Below are 18,052 nucleotides of genomic sequence, written 5' to 3' on the forward strand. Positions count from 1 at the left end.
TAGATTGACTAAAATTAAAAAAAAAATAAGTTTAGTCCTTCTCTTTAATCTGTTTCTAGGTAAGCAGTCTAAAGCAGTAGCGCAGTTCTGGTATGTAATGACTTATTAGAGCCTCATGGGGCTCCTAGCGTCTCTATAGACCAGTCTTGTTTCTTCTTATATGTGGATTCTCTGTCTACTTTAGTGCTGTCAGACAATATACGAGGCTAGTAACTTGCTATTTTTCAAACTTTATACTCCATAAACCATCAGTGCAGTGTGGAAGTATTTAGACAGATTTTTGTTTGTTATAATAGCCCTGAACTGAAGTATTCTATATCTGAAATTAAACAATGGCTATGGAGGTTAAAGCACTGACTAATTTGAGGGCATTAATATTCACATTAAAAATTGGACTTGGATGTTAATGGGCATTGTCCCTACACATCAGTTCAGGTTAGCCTACCATAGACAAGTTTCAGATCAGTGCCAGCAGATTGAGCTAACAAAGACCTATCATAAAATCATCGGGCTCATTTCAAACTAAGGGAAGTCTTTAAGAAAGGACAGGCCCTTGTGAGGTGTACTGTATGATGCATGGCTTACCCTGGCAGGTAAAGAGGCTTGTTGTGGTCCAGCTGGTTCAGATAGTCTCTGGACCCCCCAACTTTGTGATTATGGTCATTCAGCTGCACCTCTGGGTCACCAGACACATTGTTCACCTGAAGCAAGAGACAAGGTCAGAGTTTGAAAAAGAAAATGTTACTGTAGATACAAGTCTGAAGTTCAGTTTTGATCAAATTTTGTGTGTCCCTGAATTAAAAGTAAAAATGTAATTCTTAAAGGGACACTACCAATTTCACAAATGAAGTCCTCAGCCTGTGAAAACAGTTGTATATGTCTTCTGTGGCTCTGGAGGGGCTTTGTGAAGACTGAGGAAAATAACTCTGATGACTTGGGTTTGGAGACAACAAAAACAGAAAGCCTGTGTTATAAACTGGGGGCATGAAAGAGGTGAGCATTTACCAGGCATGGAGAGTCTAACAGAGTGTCTGACTATCTAGTTGCATTATGCGAAGTGTAGGATCCAGTGTTTTTGGAGCTTGAGCCACTGACTAAAAGTCTAAATATTTTGGCTTCAGCTGCTTCAATTTTGACCACTCTTATTTTCAACTGGCTCTCACAAGTCCCTCAACTTTATCAAAGTGCAATACTAAAACACTAGAGTACCCCTCAAAGTCCCTATTGGTCAGGTGATAAACAACTATGTTATATTGTTAGACTTTTTTACCATGCCACAACCTACCACTTTAAACTACTTTAATGATTTTATACTGTGTCTTGTAAAGATAATCATGTTGATTAACATTTTTACTTTACAACATCTGACCTCGTTAAATAAAAAAAAATAATCTGTAGTTGCACATGACCTTTACTACATTATTAACCATATTATTTCTCCTAAAAAAAAGTCTGCTTGCCTGAGTTTTCAGTCAGGTTTTCCTCTCATACTTGTCCTAGTTTATGCTATAGCATCTTGTTCTCTCCATATGATAAACATTCTGGTTGTATGTGGCATTCACCAGGACTAACCGGTTCCTCTACTTCTCTCTTCATGCCTGAATACCACCGATACCATCACTACCATCAACAGGAAGCCTTAGACAATGTCTCTCAGCCAGTGCAACTGCTGAAATGTCAGGTCTGAATGCATTGCTGGGAAAGTGCACACACCTGGAATGAAAACTATGTTGTAAAGGAAGTAGTTTTCATGTTAACTCTTTCATTTGTGCCACTGCCCTCAAGATGCAACCACAAAGATGTCATACTGGAAATGTAAGAACACTTAGATTTGTATTAATGTTCTTTTGTACATCCACTCCTTAGGATTTCAAAGTGTTGTTTAGATGTTGTATGTTCTAATAGTTGTTGGATAAGTTTTTATTTTTAGAAAACATCATCCTGACAGCACAGCACATCATGCTGCAACTAAGAGTAGCTTAACAGACCACACCCAGAAACTGCAAATGAAACTATCCTTCCCTGCCCCACATCTCACCTGACAAAAAACACACAAACATCTTTATCACTTCTCATCTGTCTTAGCAAATACATCATGTTGTTTCTGCATTTGCTTTAAGAATGTGCCACAAAAGAGTAGGTTAGACTTTGTGCCCGGTTCCTTGAAGTAAAATATTTTCCTATGTAGCTGTTTTCTGAGAAAAAAAACAATAGTTGTATATAGTTTTGTCATGGCCTTAGAATATCCCTAAGTGTATTTCAGAGCTCTATGGAAGTCTTTAAAAGGCAGAATAAGTAGGATTTCCCCAAAAAATAATGTATAGACTCATACAAAAATAATCTCTCTCAATCATCACATATGACCAACTAGAAGTGTGTGGCGGAGTCTGTATCTGCGTAGACCCTGCTCTCTGCCTGTGTTTTCTCAGTTTCTTATTAGTTTGCTGTGTTTGGGACATTTCTGGGTGTCAACCTTTGGTCAGTGGTGTGTAGCCCCCAGTGCACAGGCTGTGAGGTCAGGACTCGTAATGTGGCAAGCAGCTTACATGTCTGTCTCCGTCCCTCTCCTCTGCTATCTGTCTGTGCCATGGATGTATCTCCAGCACTGGAACAGCGCTAAACCGGTATGGAGATAGGTCTGGCTATGCAAGATTCTCTTGCTCTGAGCTGGGGAGGAGGGGCCAACTTTGAGTGTTGCGTTGACAGACAAATCCTACGTATTCTGCCTTTAAAGTCAAGTTTTTTTTTACGGCTGCACCATCCCATCAAATGAAAATATTTTCCAGATGTCTTGTGCATCTATTTACTCACATTTCCCCCAAATTGACCCTTTTATATTTGATATCTTTCTCTCTTGAATTTTAAATAAAGTTGCAAGTCTTTAAACAATGCTTAGCTAAACAGCAAGCATTTGTAATGACTGCCCCAGAGGTAGTTAAGTGGGGTTTAAGATGGTAACTTCAGTGGATTGAGTGTTGATTGCCCAATTAAGCATTTACCATGCCCACTTAAAAGAGAATGTGGGCATATAAGGCCTTGTTTACATGACAACAGGTTTTGTATAAAACGGTAAACTTTTGTTGCAGTTTGGCCTTTCATTCACACAACAACACTGTTTTGGTGGCCTGAAAAGGCAAACTTCTGAAATCTGGTTCCACAGTGGAATCTTTTGGAAACGACTTTCCAAAAGATTCCACTCCGATTCCTTCCCGTCTCCATGTAAACTGGCAATATGTAATACCTGTAAAAACAGTGATGACACAGCCCCGCATTGCGCATGACTATTATGGCCAAATAGCCATGTGCGAATAGAAGAACAACAACAACAATGGCAGAGTACTGAGCTGTGTTTGTGCTGCAGGCTCTGCAGAGTTTATTAACGTTCCACCAACAAAGTGTAGAGTTGCTACACCATTACTGTGATCACCAGAGACGCATTAATTACGTGGACCAAATACTCAATCCACCTCAACGTCGACAGATGGCAACCAAAAGACTATTTTGGACTAAACCTGTTCAGATATACTGCACTGTACTGCAGTGTTTCCAATTGTTTATGGAGATCTGTGTGCACGAGGATCATTTTCACAACGTTGTCTTGTGAACGCAGAACTTTTTTAAAATGCAAAAGAAAACGTTTAGCACAACTGTTGTAATGTAAACAGGGCCTAAGGCAACATCCACATACTATGTTTTAGTTTTAAAATGCAGAGTTCTGCTATGTTTACACCTAGCGTCTACACTACTGCGGCGTTTTCAAGCCCCGAAAATGGATACGTTTGGAAACGCAGCTGGCCACATTTTCGTTTGAAAACTCAGGGGTTGCGTTCTAGTCTGGACCATATACTGTGGTTTGGACGTGCAAAAAACTTTTGTAAACGATGACTCAGACACCCAAGTCCGCTTCTTGATTGGGTCTTGTCAGTCACTACGTGTCCTTACTTGATTCGTAATGCCCCTATCACATGTTCCTTTCAGAAGAAAACAAACAAAGACATCAGAGTTGCTGATCTTGTGGACTATGCTTTGTTGTCGTCGGTCCAAGTAGAGAAATCTCTGGTCTCTCTGGACTTTTTGCCATTGCTGTTCTTCGTTTACAGTATTGACTACAACTGAGCAACTTCCGGCAGAGTACACAATCTGCTTCCTGTTTACACTGGCCCGCACATGCCCAATGTACATGAATAGTCACGTGATATGCATTTTCAGGCGCGTTAATATGGACGGAAATTATTTCTGAAACAGGTGAAACGCTCGTCTGGACGGAGATCGAAAACGTAGTAGTGTGGATGTAGCCAAACACTTAGTACCCATGTGTTTTAAAGTACTGTGTTTTATTTAGTTCACTAAGTTTAAAAACTACTGTATGTAATTTGTTGAATTGACCTGATGTTCTTAGTTTAGTCTTAGTTTGCTGAATAAAGGTATATTTAGTTGAGCCAGCCTTTTGCTCTTAAGCAAACATGTAACTCAGATTCTGCCATACAAACAAAAAAAAACACACACTCACCCACTCCCCAACGCTGTTGTGTAGACCATCATTGATGACCTTCACTTCCTCCCAGAGAATGCGGTCCCGTCCCCAGTGCCTGATCTTGGAGCGAGTCTTGACTGCAAACACCAGCAGGATGATGAGGGCAACAAACACAAGGAAGCCCAGGACAATAGCTATGGCCTGCAGGAACCACAGGACTCAACGTCAGTGGGCTGAAATTACATCCACTAACATGGATAGTAAATAACAGGGAGGTCTGAAGGTGGGAGCTAATACTCAGACTTATAAATACTGGGTCTGAGTCGACAGAGCAAACAGGGCAGCTCCAAGCTGATACCTCCACACTGGACTATGTTAAAAGGGTCAGTTCACCAAAATCCCCCCAAAATTACAAAGAAACTTCTGCCACCACACCTAAACAATAAAAGTGAATGACTTGGTTTAAGGAGCTCAAAGCATCCAAAATTACATCTGAACAACACAACAGCAACATGTCTATCTAGAAACAATGAACAATGAAACTGGCTGCTCAGAATAAACCACAGATAGCTGTGAGCAACTTGCTTGCTATTGCCTGCTATCTATCTGCGTGCTTAAGGATGTGACCGATTAATTAAAACCAATGACTGTCTGGATGGTGTGAAACATTCAAAAAGCTACAATGATTTGTAGTACACGGGGATAAAACATGCAAAACACTGGTATGGTCTTCTAAGACATTCATAGTCGCCCAAAGCTGCTTCATGAATTATTTCTGGAAATCAGGACCTAAAATATATCTGATAAGAGGTTAGTTACTAACTCTGACACCTCATATGAAACTGTAAAATACTGCAAAAAACAAAAATAGAAAAAGATAATCAGGTAACAGGTTGAGATGAAAATTACTGTTGATTATATGGATAAAACTGAATAATCTGTGATATCTGTGTACATAAATTACTGGATTCATTACTGGATTCCTGTTGGTAGAGGAGCTATACAGTATACACACCCCGCCCCATAGAACCCAAACACCACCACAGCTTCCCAAAAAAGCAAGTGTCTCACACCTCTTGGGGCTCCACCACACAGTAATGGTACAGGTATTGGTTGAGGAAGATGCCCTGGGCCTGGCTCTGGGTCTGGTACTGGGCACACAGCTGGCGGACCTGGCTGTAGTACATAGACCCTGTGGACTGGGCTGTTGGGTTCACCGCCACCAGGTACACAATAGTGGCGATGATCATCAGAAATGCCAAGATGGCACAGATGATGATGGTTGCTAGGTAGAACTTTGATGAGCGGGCAGCATTTTGCCTCGAAACAACCAACACAAATATGATGAGTACAGCTATGAAGGTAATGGCAGCGATGGCGATGATGAAGCCTTTGCCAGCTACGGGATCCATTTCCGTTCCTCCATAGCCATAGGAGCTGCCACTGCCACTGCCACCTCCATATGAGCTGCCATAACTGCCGCCGTAAGAGCCACCGTATGAGCCGCCGTATGAGCCACCATAACCATAACCTGGCACCAAGCCAGCTCCACCTCCCAGACCCATGAGGCTCATATCGTAGTCCCAGGCCAGCGTGGAGGCGACACAGGCAAACATAGCCACACACATGACAATGATGATGATACACAATATCTTCATCACCCCCGGTGGTGACGTCCAGCGATAGAAGTGAAACATCTTCTCTCCTGGGTAGTAGGAAAAGGCTGGATTGGACATGAGCTCACTGTGCCTGTGTCTGCTGTTGTGACTGCAACAGAAGAGGTCACAGGAGCTACGATCAGTGTGTATTGTTGATGCTGCATTTCACATATGGCATGGTAAACACTCACACTAAGTACTGATATAGAAAGAACCCAGCTATGCAAGTGACACTGGACAAAGCTAACATGAAGCGGAGTCAACTTGCAGTACGTTTTACTGATAGTGAAAACTCCCAATTTTGGGGTGATCTATTTTTGGTTAATTGTTTATTAAGTGAAATCCTCTTGTTGTCTTAATATATTTAAATAAATAAATGTAGGTAAACTTACTGTTTGCTAGCACTTGTCTGGTACGGCGGGGGCCTGTGTTTGTTGCTCGGCATATTGAAATGCAACTGGAACTCAACCTGCAAAAAAAAGCAACTATTGATTTTGCAAAAACAAAAGAAAGTGACTTTTATATAATGTTATCAATATCACTGTCTGATCAACTCTCTTCCCTGTGCTGCCACAAAGTAGCAGCCTCCTTTGTACATCAGATTTCCCACCAAACTCAATACAGTGCCATCTGATGCTAATTTTCAGACTTCTGTAACAACCCCAGCAACTTTACTTCTCAAATGTATGTAGCTACAATTTGGGAACACTGAGGGACAACACAACTATAAAGATGATACAGATAGTTTGCATGTTTTATCCCAGTTAGCATACATCAGGTGTAATTTACATCCAGACCGCTACCAGGGCTGGACCGGGAATGAAAAATGGCCACCATTTTTCAAATGTGTTTTCCTACCTTACAGACAGGCATTCAGTTTGAAAATAAATTTACAGAGGAACTGATTGAATTAGGTAATGCATCAAAGTTTTGGTGTTGTGTGGTGCAGAATTTAAATTAATTAAATCAAATTAATCAAAACTGTATTTGATTTTATGTACTGAAATGTAGGGCTGGGTATCGTTTGAATTTTTTCTGATTCTGTGAGTTGGGTTTTGGTATTGATACCAAAACAACAGTTTTTCAGTACCATATTATTATTATTATTATTATTATTCTTTATGATTCCATCTTTTGACGAATTAATCACATTTTTGAGGCCCTAAAGGTGCTTGAAAAGTTGTGAAACTTTGTACACTAATCAGGACTGGTGAAAAATTTGATATTTTATGGGTTTCGGAAATGGGCGGGACAAAATGGCTCTATAGCGCCCCCTTGAAATATTTAAAAATGCAGCCCCCAGCCAACTACGTGTATGAAAATTGTGAGGTACATGTATCACCTCAAGACATACAAAAAAGCCTCTTGGAGCCATACCCTAAACCCAGCAGGAAGTCAGTCAATTGAATGTGAACTTTTTGGCCACACATTTAATTTTTTAGCATTTACAGGCTCCTTACTTTAACAAACTCCTCCTAGAGAATTAATCGGATCAACTTAAAATTTTTACAGAACAATCTAAAGACCTTCACGATGAAAAGTCCTCAAAGCTTGAGTTTTCGTCGCACGTTGTGGTCGTTATGGGGCAGCGAATTTCGATGTTTCGCCATGAAACAGGAAGTGGTTTGTAACACGACTGTGCAGTCTCAACCAAACTTCATATGTATGATAGTGGTCACACCCTGAATACATCTATATGACAATATTCAGCTATTGTCACAACGCCACCTACTGGCAACAGGAAATGGCATGTTTTACGCATTGATTTACTCCAGCCAACAGGTTAAGTACATGCACTTCAAATGTCATCAGAAATGGACTTAAGCCTTTGGTGATGCTTCATTTTAAAGAAACGGCCTTGGCGTGGGGGTGCGGCTAGTTTTGATGTCCAAAATTTCACATGCTGGATAAGAGTCCAGGCCTGAACACATCTACATCCCCAAGCTGAGTCATAGCCACCTACTGACAACAGGAAGTCAGCCTTCAAAAATTCAGCCCTTCCTTGTGGTTTCACCCACTTGTACGAAAATTGGGAGGCACATGTAAGATGCCAAGACCAACAAAAAAAGTCTCTTAGTGACATGACCTAAACCCAACAGGAAGTCAGGAACTTCAGTTTACACCGTCCAGTTTGCCTCTAATTTCACGTGTTTGATAAGAGTCCCACTCTGATCACATCTACAGGCCAATGATGATGTAAAGTCATAGCGCCACCTAGTGGCAACAGGAAGTAAGCCTTCATGGTAAAGATGATCCAATTTGCACAACATTTTCGTGGTGCAGTCTACACATGATATCCTTCAACGTAGCGCACAAGAAAATTCAGAGCCGCATCAGACGGGCGGAGTCCAGCAAGGAGGCCATGGCTGCAGCATCCCCCTACGTGCATGGAGGTTCGAAGCCCCGATCATTGCTGCTTGCAGCTTTAATATAAAAATGTTTTTCTACAAAACTTGTAGCCAAGCTTATCAAATGTTATGTTAAACATTGTTCAAACTCAAAAAGCCGTGCAAAACCGTTGTCTAAATAAAACAGTCTAAAATTGTCAAAAAAGGTGAATATCTTATTAAAGTATAAGTAAACAAGACTACAAATCTGACAAGGTTTTTTAATACTTTGTGCTATGGACATATTTTTGTCAGTACCAAAAAAGTATGGAGGTTCCATACCCAGCCCTAATGATAAGAATGGAAACCAGTGGCTGCCTGAAGGGCATAGGAAAACATTAAAAATGTAATGCTATGCTTGTGGTAATCTGGTAATGATTTGTTGATGTTAAACTTACACTTATTTGTGGGAAGTAAACTAGTAAAGTATCCCATGTACATTTCGCATAAAGCATGATGGATAGCTCAGTTCATTTAGAACAAATCTTCAGATATTGATCTTCATCAGTGAGCTGCAGAGGCACGTCTACTGCTTGGACTTAAGGTTTATTTGTGGTGAAACAAAGCAGCAGTAAGTGGGTGGTGATATACTGGAACACAAACTGAGACTGAAAGCAGATAAATCAAACTGAGCTGGGTTAGCTAGTTTCACAGAGAGTAAAACTATGTACTGTACAATCCACAATGCATGCTGTATTTTGACTAAAATATTCTGGTCGCCTCCCATAGGCCCTATATCACTTCACTAGTTGATAGTTTCTATTTACATTTCAAATAATTTAAAGTTACAGAGGGGATTTCACACAACAGGAAAATAGACTAATGCCAAATCAATAGTTCATATTTGAAACTAAGCCTTTGAAAATAATCATTTCAGGCTGTCATTGGAGTAATGATGAGAGAGTAAAGAATAAAATGTAGCTATAAATTAATCGCTCAACAAACGCAGCAACAAATAAGATAATTCCAGGCAAAAAGTATCTTAAAATGGCGTAGTTAAAGTTTTCTCACGAATGCTATTGTTAACCCACGATTTCTTCAACTAGGCTACTTTAAAAGCTTTAACATGTAAATACTCTGCACAATATGAACGAACTGTACACTTAATTTGTCTCTATTACATTCCGTCCACAAAATTAGGTTATATTTTTTTAATTGACCCACCTAGTATGATGAACAGTCTGATCCCGATAAAGACAGTGGTGACGCTGAGGTGATGAATGCAAACAACACACACACTAGGCGCGCGGCCGCATCCTTCCTGCTGTATAGGTTACTGCGCGCTCAGGGAGTAGGCTACAAAGAGAGGCGTCTACAGGTGTGTGCTCATCACGTGGGCTCCTCCCCAGGTCATACAGGACTAACCTGTCCTCTCTCCCCGCAGCTTTCATAACAATTACAAGGAAAAAGCAAAGCACCTTGTACTCTTCCAGGGAAACCACACCCTGAGTCCCTCGAAAGTATTTTTTCGTTGTGGAGTAGGCCTATTTGCAAGCTCTGGGTTTCAGTTGTGGGGCAGGTTTTCACTAAATTGTAATGGAGAAAATTGTAGCTTACAGCGTTTATATTAAATTCAGTGTTGCCATTCATCAAAATGAATGAAACGGAGTATATATGCCAATATTTCCATTTATCAATGTCTAAATAATTTTCCATACATTCATTATTTTTCAGTATCAAATTAATTTGAGTGTAAGAAATCCTTCTTACTAATTTGAAATTAATTAAAAAACAAACTTAAAATGTGAATTATTTTACAAAATAACATTTTTAACGTGGTTAATGCAAAATTCTGAGCTTTTGTACTGATCTAAGGCTGTCATGCTGATCCAGCCCTGCTGAGTAAAATCAACAGGAAAAGGCCTCCAGTGTTGCAAAACCTGACACCGGGAAAACAGTTAAAAAAAATACACATCAGCTTGACAAAATCTGTCCTCAGGGCTGTATATGCAAAGCCACAATAGCAGCCATTTTAGGAAGGTGACAGAGGTGTTCATTGACACATGGAGCTAGAAATGGAGGTTTGCATGCTGTCCAGTCCTTCCAGGTCATTCTAGATTGAAAGGATATTCAGTGTCCCTGAATTTGACATTTTTTTCCACTCAGATTTATTCAGTATTTCCCACAAGACTTACCAATCATCACAGAGGGGAACCACAAGCCTCCTGAATGCTTACTGAGGTATTAATTCACCTACACTACTAATACTGCTAATAATAATTAAGTATCCTGAGTATATAGTCATTGTCTATTTTGCTCTGTGGTTGTAATTATTTTGATTCATTTAACTATATTTTCCCTCAACATTTTAATAGAGAAATTAAATTTGGACCACAATTTTTAAATAAAGCAAGATTCAAAACATTGGTCTTCCAGAAAAAAGTTGTTGTAATAATTTCATTGAGAAACCAGAATGATTTATAATAATGGTTTTTATAGTAGTCTTGACTTTATTGGCTACCCTCATTTATTACCACTGCCCTGGACCAACAGCTGCACTGAAACAGTGGACAGATGTAACAGAAGTCACTCAACAGTGCTTTAGCTTTATGGCTAAAGTAAAAAAAAAGCAAAATACAAGTTTATAAAAAGGTGCTTCATTGGCATAAAGCAGTAGGACATACCAGATGTAATACAAACCAGTAACATATACATCAATCAAAAGGCAAAATACAAGTATATAAAAAGGTGCTTCCTTGGCATAAAGCAGTAGGACATACCAGATGTGATACAAACCAGTAGCATACACATATCAATCAAACATATCAATGTACAAATAAGAGTTTACAAAAAGAGTGACTAAAACTAATTTCAAAAACACACATCTGGTACATTCAACATTGCAATTTCAGTAACAGGATGAGAGACAGTTCATACAGTCTACTGTGGAGAACTTTCAGTAAATGTTCACATTGTACCACACAGTTTGAGAGAAGACTACTGGACAGAAGAAATTCAATGTAAAAAACAATAACAGCATCATACAACAGCATTATGGCAAGCAGCTAAACCTCCACAGTATGTAGTAAGTATATCCTATGTGACCAAAAATAAATGCTGTTAAACTAACCTACAACAAACTTCTGACACCTATGTCGGTTGCAGTGGTATTAACATTGAGTCAGCATTATTTACAGCTTCAACATTCAGGCAGTGTCTAGCTAGCAGAGTTGTGAGGGTCTCACAATTTAAATTTACCCCTGCTGTTAAAGGAACACACATTTTAGGAAATGTTTAGGAAATGCTTGATTGTCATCTTACCCACAAAATATATTTATTTCTTGTATAATTAGTTATGGTTTATTTCATTAGAACAGAAAACACAAGTATCAAATGAGGTGTATAAAAATGTCCATAGCAACATCAATAGAGGGGCTTTGGTTTTTTTTTTGATGGAGCTAGTCTTGTAGTTTCCCTCTGATAAAACTGATATTCATCTTCTAATCTCCAAGTAAAATGGCAACAACAAAAAAAGCATATTCCCAAAATGTTCCTTTAAAATGTGATCTGCATCAGGACATGCTGTTTATACATATAATGTACACCTTAACATGCCATTTATTTAGGTTACACCTGATCCATTCCAGTTATCTGCATTCTGTCGATGTTTTCAGATCCCATTTTGGTGACAGTTACTTTTTCTTTGCCTTTAACCACTCTCAAGAAGGACATTTCTACCCACTGATGATGTTTCTACCTGTGACAATGATTTTTATGTCCGACATTATGACATTACTAACAGCAGTGATGGCATGTCTACCTTAGTCAATGTGATAACTGCACATCTACAATCACTTTTCGCCTGGTAGGGACATGCTCTTCAGTGTTCAGTTTCCACCTCTGTTCTCTGTGCAACAGAGCATATTTTCTTATATAGTTGCAGACTGCATATGAATTCCAGGTGTGTTAATGGCAGTGTTAAACTGCAGTGTTTAGTTGCTATCATTCCAGTCCATGACCTTGTTGTACTCCTGAATCTTCTGTTTGATATGGGAGAGCTTGTTCTTTAGGTACTCACACCTATCCCTTTTTTCCAAATACGATGGATCCTGACAAGAAAAATAGATATAAATAAAATAAATTAAATGTTTTGCTTTCTTTCCTTGTAACGGAATTCCTATATATCAGGGACAGTCTACAATCTACAATACATCAGGGACAGTCTACAATACGTGTTTAGTCTCTATGATAGTCAGAGAATATCAAGGAATGGTGGCTTACTATATGGGTAATACAGTAACACATACAACACAGTACAATACGTGTTTATTACTTTACATAGTTTTCAGTAAACCAAACAAACATTAACAAACCAGGAAGAAAGTACATTTTGGGTAATGAGGGCACTCAAACTTAATTACAGAAAGCTGTGTAGAAGTCATATCAAAGTCCCATGTCAAAACATAGGACTTACTGTTTGTACTAATTAAAGGGATATTCCACTGATTTACTATTACGCTTTCCTCAAAATTGGGGGACTTGAGAGACTCAAAAAATATTTAAAAAGAAAAATCATTATCAAATCAGCAGCCTGATTTTTAGTTCCTAGTATGGGTAAATCACCAAACACACTGGATCCTAAAGCATCTCTTTAGACCCCCCATGCCTTCTTTCAAGCTCCACAGCCCCAGTTTGTAACTGAAATACCCCTGATGACATCATCAGGGTTATTATTTCAGACTTTCCAAAGCCAGATGACATTATACAACTGCTTTCACAGGCTAAGCACTACTCTTGTCAAGTAAACAGAGCTTGATGTGTAAAATGTGTGCTCTCTTAAACAATATCTAGCATAGTTTTCACAAGCTTATTGTATTTACTTCTGCCTCTAAGTTATTTTTGCTATATTGAGTTTTCAATAAAGCTAGTGAGGTAAGAAAAAAAAAAGGGTATTTATTTTACCATCTGGTTTAATCACAGTTAAAACTCCACAACATACTAGTGTACTGAAGGACATCAAAATTGTAGATGATCACAATATCTCAACTGTGTTACATTCTACTTCCCCTTCTCATAATGCACAAGAGGTTGATGACAACATGGTTACATTCTCCAAGTGTGACTTACTGGTTATGATAACAGCACGGAGAATTCCTTTCTTAACTCAAACACTCAAGTACTGTAACCTGTTTTGGTTGATGCAACTGGGAAAGGATGACCTAAAAAGCTTCTACGTACACTCTACCAACTTTTGACACAGTGGTTACTATATTATAATCAAACTTGCTAAAAAAAATTCTGTTTATCATTAATTATGAAAATGTACTGTTATGTACTGAATAATTATACAAATGTGACAATGGTGGAAACAGCTGTTCCCGTCCATCTCATGTCAGTAGTAATGCAAGTTCTAGTTTAAAAAAAAAAAGGCCTCATTTCCCATGAATCACTTTTGCTTAACAAGAATATCTGTATTCATATTTACACCAGAAGTTGGACATCATCTAGAGTCTCTAGACTGCTTCATTTTCTGTGTTGAATTGTTTTCTACTGCCATTTATAGTCCTCATACCATATATGTACAAGTTTAGCAGCTCACTCTCAATGTACAAAATAACAATATTTTACCCATGTACCTAAATTAATCAAATAAAGAATTACCAGTAATTAAACCCCATCCCCCCCAAAAGAAACAAGTAAAACTAAGGCTGAAGTGTCCTTGATAAAGAAAAAAGCTTTTAACAAAAAACTGCCATAATAACTGATTCAGCCTTATTGATTTTTAAATGGAGGTTTTGCATGCAAAGGGACAAGGTCCAAATAAACATAGTTTCTTTGGGGTGTCTGTGAAAAAAAAAAAAAAAGGAGAAAGAAAAATCTGAAAATCTCTCTTGGCCAACTTGCATGCTCTTTAAAAAAAAAAAAAAAAAATGCCTGTGCAACATCTATCACAATCTACAACTCTTGTTTTTAGCCTATAGCCTATGTTTGTTCACATTTTGGTGAATCTGCATTATGAAATGTCCTGCTGCTTTGGCTGCTGGCAGTCCCTGTTTGCACTATACAACAATCACCTGGATTACTTTGATACTGAAGAAAAAGTCTGAATCTGATGATTATGAGCCAAAATCTGGAGTTATAAGGAGCACTTTTCTGATATAATTTCTAAACAGATTTATAGACATTTATCCTCGATGGACATCGGAGATCCTATTACTGAAAATAGTTCTGCTGATTGTAGCAGTGTGTGTTTGATGTCTGTCTGATTCCATTTGACTGAGTTAAGACTCTGAGAGGAAGTAGTGTGAAATTTGTGGCAAAACCCCAACTTATTACTGCAGAAATTCAGATGCTGTTTGTATCTGTACAGAGGGCATTATCTATTCATATCCGAATTATGTAATCATATTTGTCTTTGGTTTGTATTCGTCTGTTAATCCCTAGTTTATACTGAAATGCTCTATTTGGAAGTTAGAATAAATCACTTTACTTCACTGTTATGTACTTACATGAAATGATACAATGACTATTATTTTCTACATCCATTCTTTTTCTGCCACTTATCTCGGCCCAGGCTTGCTACCACAGCAGCTGGCAGAAATGGATTGGTAGATGGAGGAAATTTTACAAGAAGTGAAATGCTGGAGATCAATCAAATGGAACACATCAAATTCAAATTTGAAAACTTTACAAAAAGTGAAAAACTGTTTTTCCAAAGATTTTTATTTATTCACTTATTTTATTAATTTCTTTTGCATTGTTTACTAAGCCTTAACAGGTGGTGCTGCATCATTACTGGTCTTTGTATTTTAAATTTAGTTATTTAAAGGGGCCACAGTTTACTTATCATGAGGTGGATATTGTTCAATTTCTTTCTAAAGTCTGAGAAAAGAACTCTGATGATGTCATAAGGGTTATCTTGGAGACTACAAATTTATAACAGAAAGTCTCTGTAACAAAATGGGGGCATCAAGCTTGAAAGATTTGGGTGTTTAACAGGCAGGGAGGGTCTACTAAAAGACGCTATTGAGTTGACCCATGCTAGGGACTAAAAGTGTGAATATCTTTGCCTCTGCTGCTTTGATTCAGATTCTTCCTTTTTCCATTACTGTCTCATGCAAGTCTCCCAATTTATGCAAGTGCAATACAAAATGACTGGAGTACTCCTATATAATGTAAGTATGATTAAAAATAAGCTCTAGATGAAATGTGGAGAGGGAATATTTTTTGTTAATAGATTGCTTTGTTGCACAGGGGCATCAAGGGATATCAAGGGTTTAGAGAAACAGAATTCTCTCTCTAAGACCTTAACCAGAGCAAGGAGTCTGGCAAAGAAACAGTGAGTGACAGTGGACTGATCATAAATTATTTTATGATGTATACTTACAGTTTTCTTCTTCTGATATTCCATTAAAATGCTAGTGATTCGCTCCTTCTCCTGAAACAAAATTAGCCTGTTACTGGACATATAGTTATAGTGTGTGTGTCCAAGTGCATTCCTCTGTGTGTGTATACACAGAGTTGAGTGAGGGTTGTACCATTTGGCTGGAAGGCCGGGAGGGAAGGCTCTGCATCATCTCGTCCATTTCTACAAACTTCTTGGCCATGGCCTGAACCTCAGCGTGCAGCTCCTTGTACTCAGCGTACTGGTCATTGAACACAGCCTTGTACTGGTCCCTCTCCTCCTCTGAGCGGATGCTTGGGTACTTCCTGTGGAAACATGATAGGAGACAACACATTTTCTTGGGCAGCTGGCTACATTCACACTGCAGCTGAATGTGTCTCAGTCTCCTAGCCGCAGGTCCTAAGGATGACAATATCAACAGGACTCGACAGTAACGGTTGCCGGGTTGCCATTGGCAACCATTTTGAGGGATGGGAATCGATAACCGGTTCCAGTTCAGAATCTGTTCTAAATTGTCCAATCCATCGTAATCGTATGCCTCAGAGCTTATCAACTCCTTTTATCGATGCCGGCATACCAGTCGCGCTAGTTTCTCTCTTCTGTCTGCTCCCTGTGTTTCACCTAGGGCAGGGTTGAGCACACAGATGGAGCGGAGCAGAGGGGAGATAGGTGAAGTCAACATTACTCGAGTTGACGGCAACTCTGTACGTAACGCTGACATTCTAATGGTAGAGGTAACATCAATATTAATAAAGTAATAATAATAATAATAATAATAATAATAATAATGATAATAATAGGAATGATAGTCATAGGAATAATAATTACAATAATATTAACAAAAGCCAATAACAACAACTGTAGTAGCGGTTGTCGAGCAGGAACACGGGGGGAGCAGGTGGGCCACAACCAAAGATCCAGTCTCTGCAGCTCTGAAGGTAGAAATACCTGCTTAAAGCGACAGAAGGAGAGAGAAGAGAGACGAAAAAGCACAAAACTACGGGAGAGAGAAGATGTCGAGTTAGTAACATGCAGCAATGGGATAAAAATGCATACAGATGGAGAGGGAAAGGCAGAGAGAGGAGAGAGGTGTATCATGGGAAGTCTCCCGGCAGTCTAGGCCTATAGAACCATAACTAAGAGATGGTTCAGGACTCATCCAAGCCATCCCTGATTATAAGCTTTATCAAAGAGGAAAGTCTTAAGCCTACTCTTAAACGTGGAGTCTGCCTCCCGAACCCAAACTGGGATCTGATTCTACAGGAGAGGAGCTTGATAACTGAAGGCTCTGGCTGACAAGTAACCCTGCATTCTGGGAGCGCAGTGTTCTAGTGGGGTAGTAAGGTATTATGAGCTCTTTAAGATGATACTCTGTGACTAACTTTGGCGTGCATGGAGGATTCACCGTTAACATGTACAAACTGAGATCGATCTGATAGATAGGCTTTAAACCAGCGTAGTGCGGTTCCTTCAATGCCAAATGAATGTTCCAGTCTCTGTAATAGGATGTGATGGTCAATGTTGTCAAATGCAGCACTAAGTTCTATCAAGACAAGTACAGAGACAAGCCCATTGTCTGATGCAATTAGAAGGTAATTTTCACCAGTGCTATCTCTGTACTATGATGCACTAAATCCTGACTGAAAATCCTCAAATAAACTATTGTTATTAGGAAGTCACACAACTGATTGGCAACTGCTTTCTCAAGGATCTTAGAGAAAAAGGGAGGATTAGATATAGGTCTACAGTTGGCTGAAACCCCTGGATCAAGAGTGGGCTTTTTAAGAGGAGGTTTAATTACAGCTACTTTAAAGCACTGTACAGGTACATAGCCTGTTAATAAAGACAGATTGATCATATCTTTAAGCAGCCTAATTGGAATGGGGTCGAAGAGACAGGTTGATGGCTTAGATGAATTAATCGTTGAAGTTAGTTGAAGAATATCGATAGGAGAAAAGCAGTTTAAATATATATCAGGTTTTACAGCTGTTTCTAAGGTTCCTGTGTTTGAAATTGGTACCGGTTGAGGGCATACATCAATCATGATGTGAAACCCCGTTTTTATAGCATCAAATAGCTAATTAAAACCAAACTTATCAGAAAAAGGAACACTTCATCATACATCAACGAACATACAATAAACTTGTAATGCCCCCATCCCTTACAGTCTACTGGAAGCATATTAGGA

General features: G+C 39.0%; 1 protein-coding gene across 1 annotated transcript in view; it reads right to left on the reverse strand.

The window, feature by feature from the left end:
• Positions 1–18,052, reverse strand: part of LOC122876218 — a 34,587-nt gene that overhangs the window by 4,890 nt on the left and 11,645 nt on the right. The window contains exons 5-12 of the mRNA XM_044196254.1: positions 15,998–16,169; positions 15,847–15,897; positions 12,460–12,568; positions 11,718–11,722; positions 6,525–6,601; positions 5,548–6,241; positions 4,511–4,675; positions 586–701 (exon numbers count right to left, since the gene is read on the reverse strand). Of these exons, the coding sequence (XP_044052189.1) occupies positions 586–701; positions 4,511–4,675; positions 5,548–6,241; positions 6,525–6,601; positions 11,718–11,722; positions 12,460–12,568; positions 15,847–15,897; positions 15,998–16,169 (1,389 nt within the window). The remainder of the gene's footprint in view (positions 1–585; positions 702–4,510; positions 4,676–5,547; positions 6,242–6,524; positions 6,602–11,717; positions 11,723–12,459; positions 12,569–15,846; positions 15,898–15,997; positions 16,170–18,052) is intronic.

This window comes from Siniperca chuatsi, linkage group LG5 (genome assembly GCF_020085105.1).
Source record: "Siniperca chuatsi isolate FFG_IHB_CAS linkage group LG5, ASM2008510v1, whole genome shotgun sequence".
In the NCBI taxonomy this organism is placed as follows: Eukaryota; Metazoa; Chordata; class Actinopteri; order Centrarchiformes; family Sinipercidae; genus Siniperca; species Siniperca chuatsi.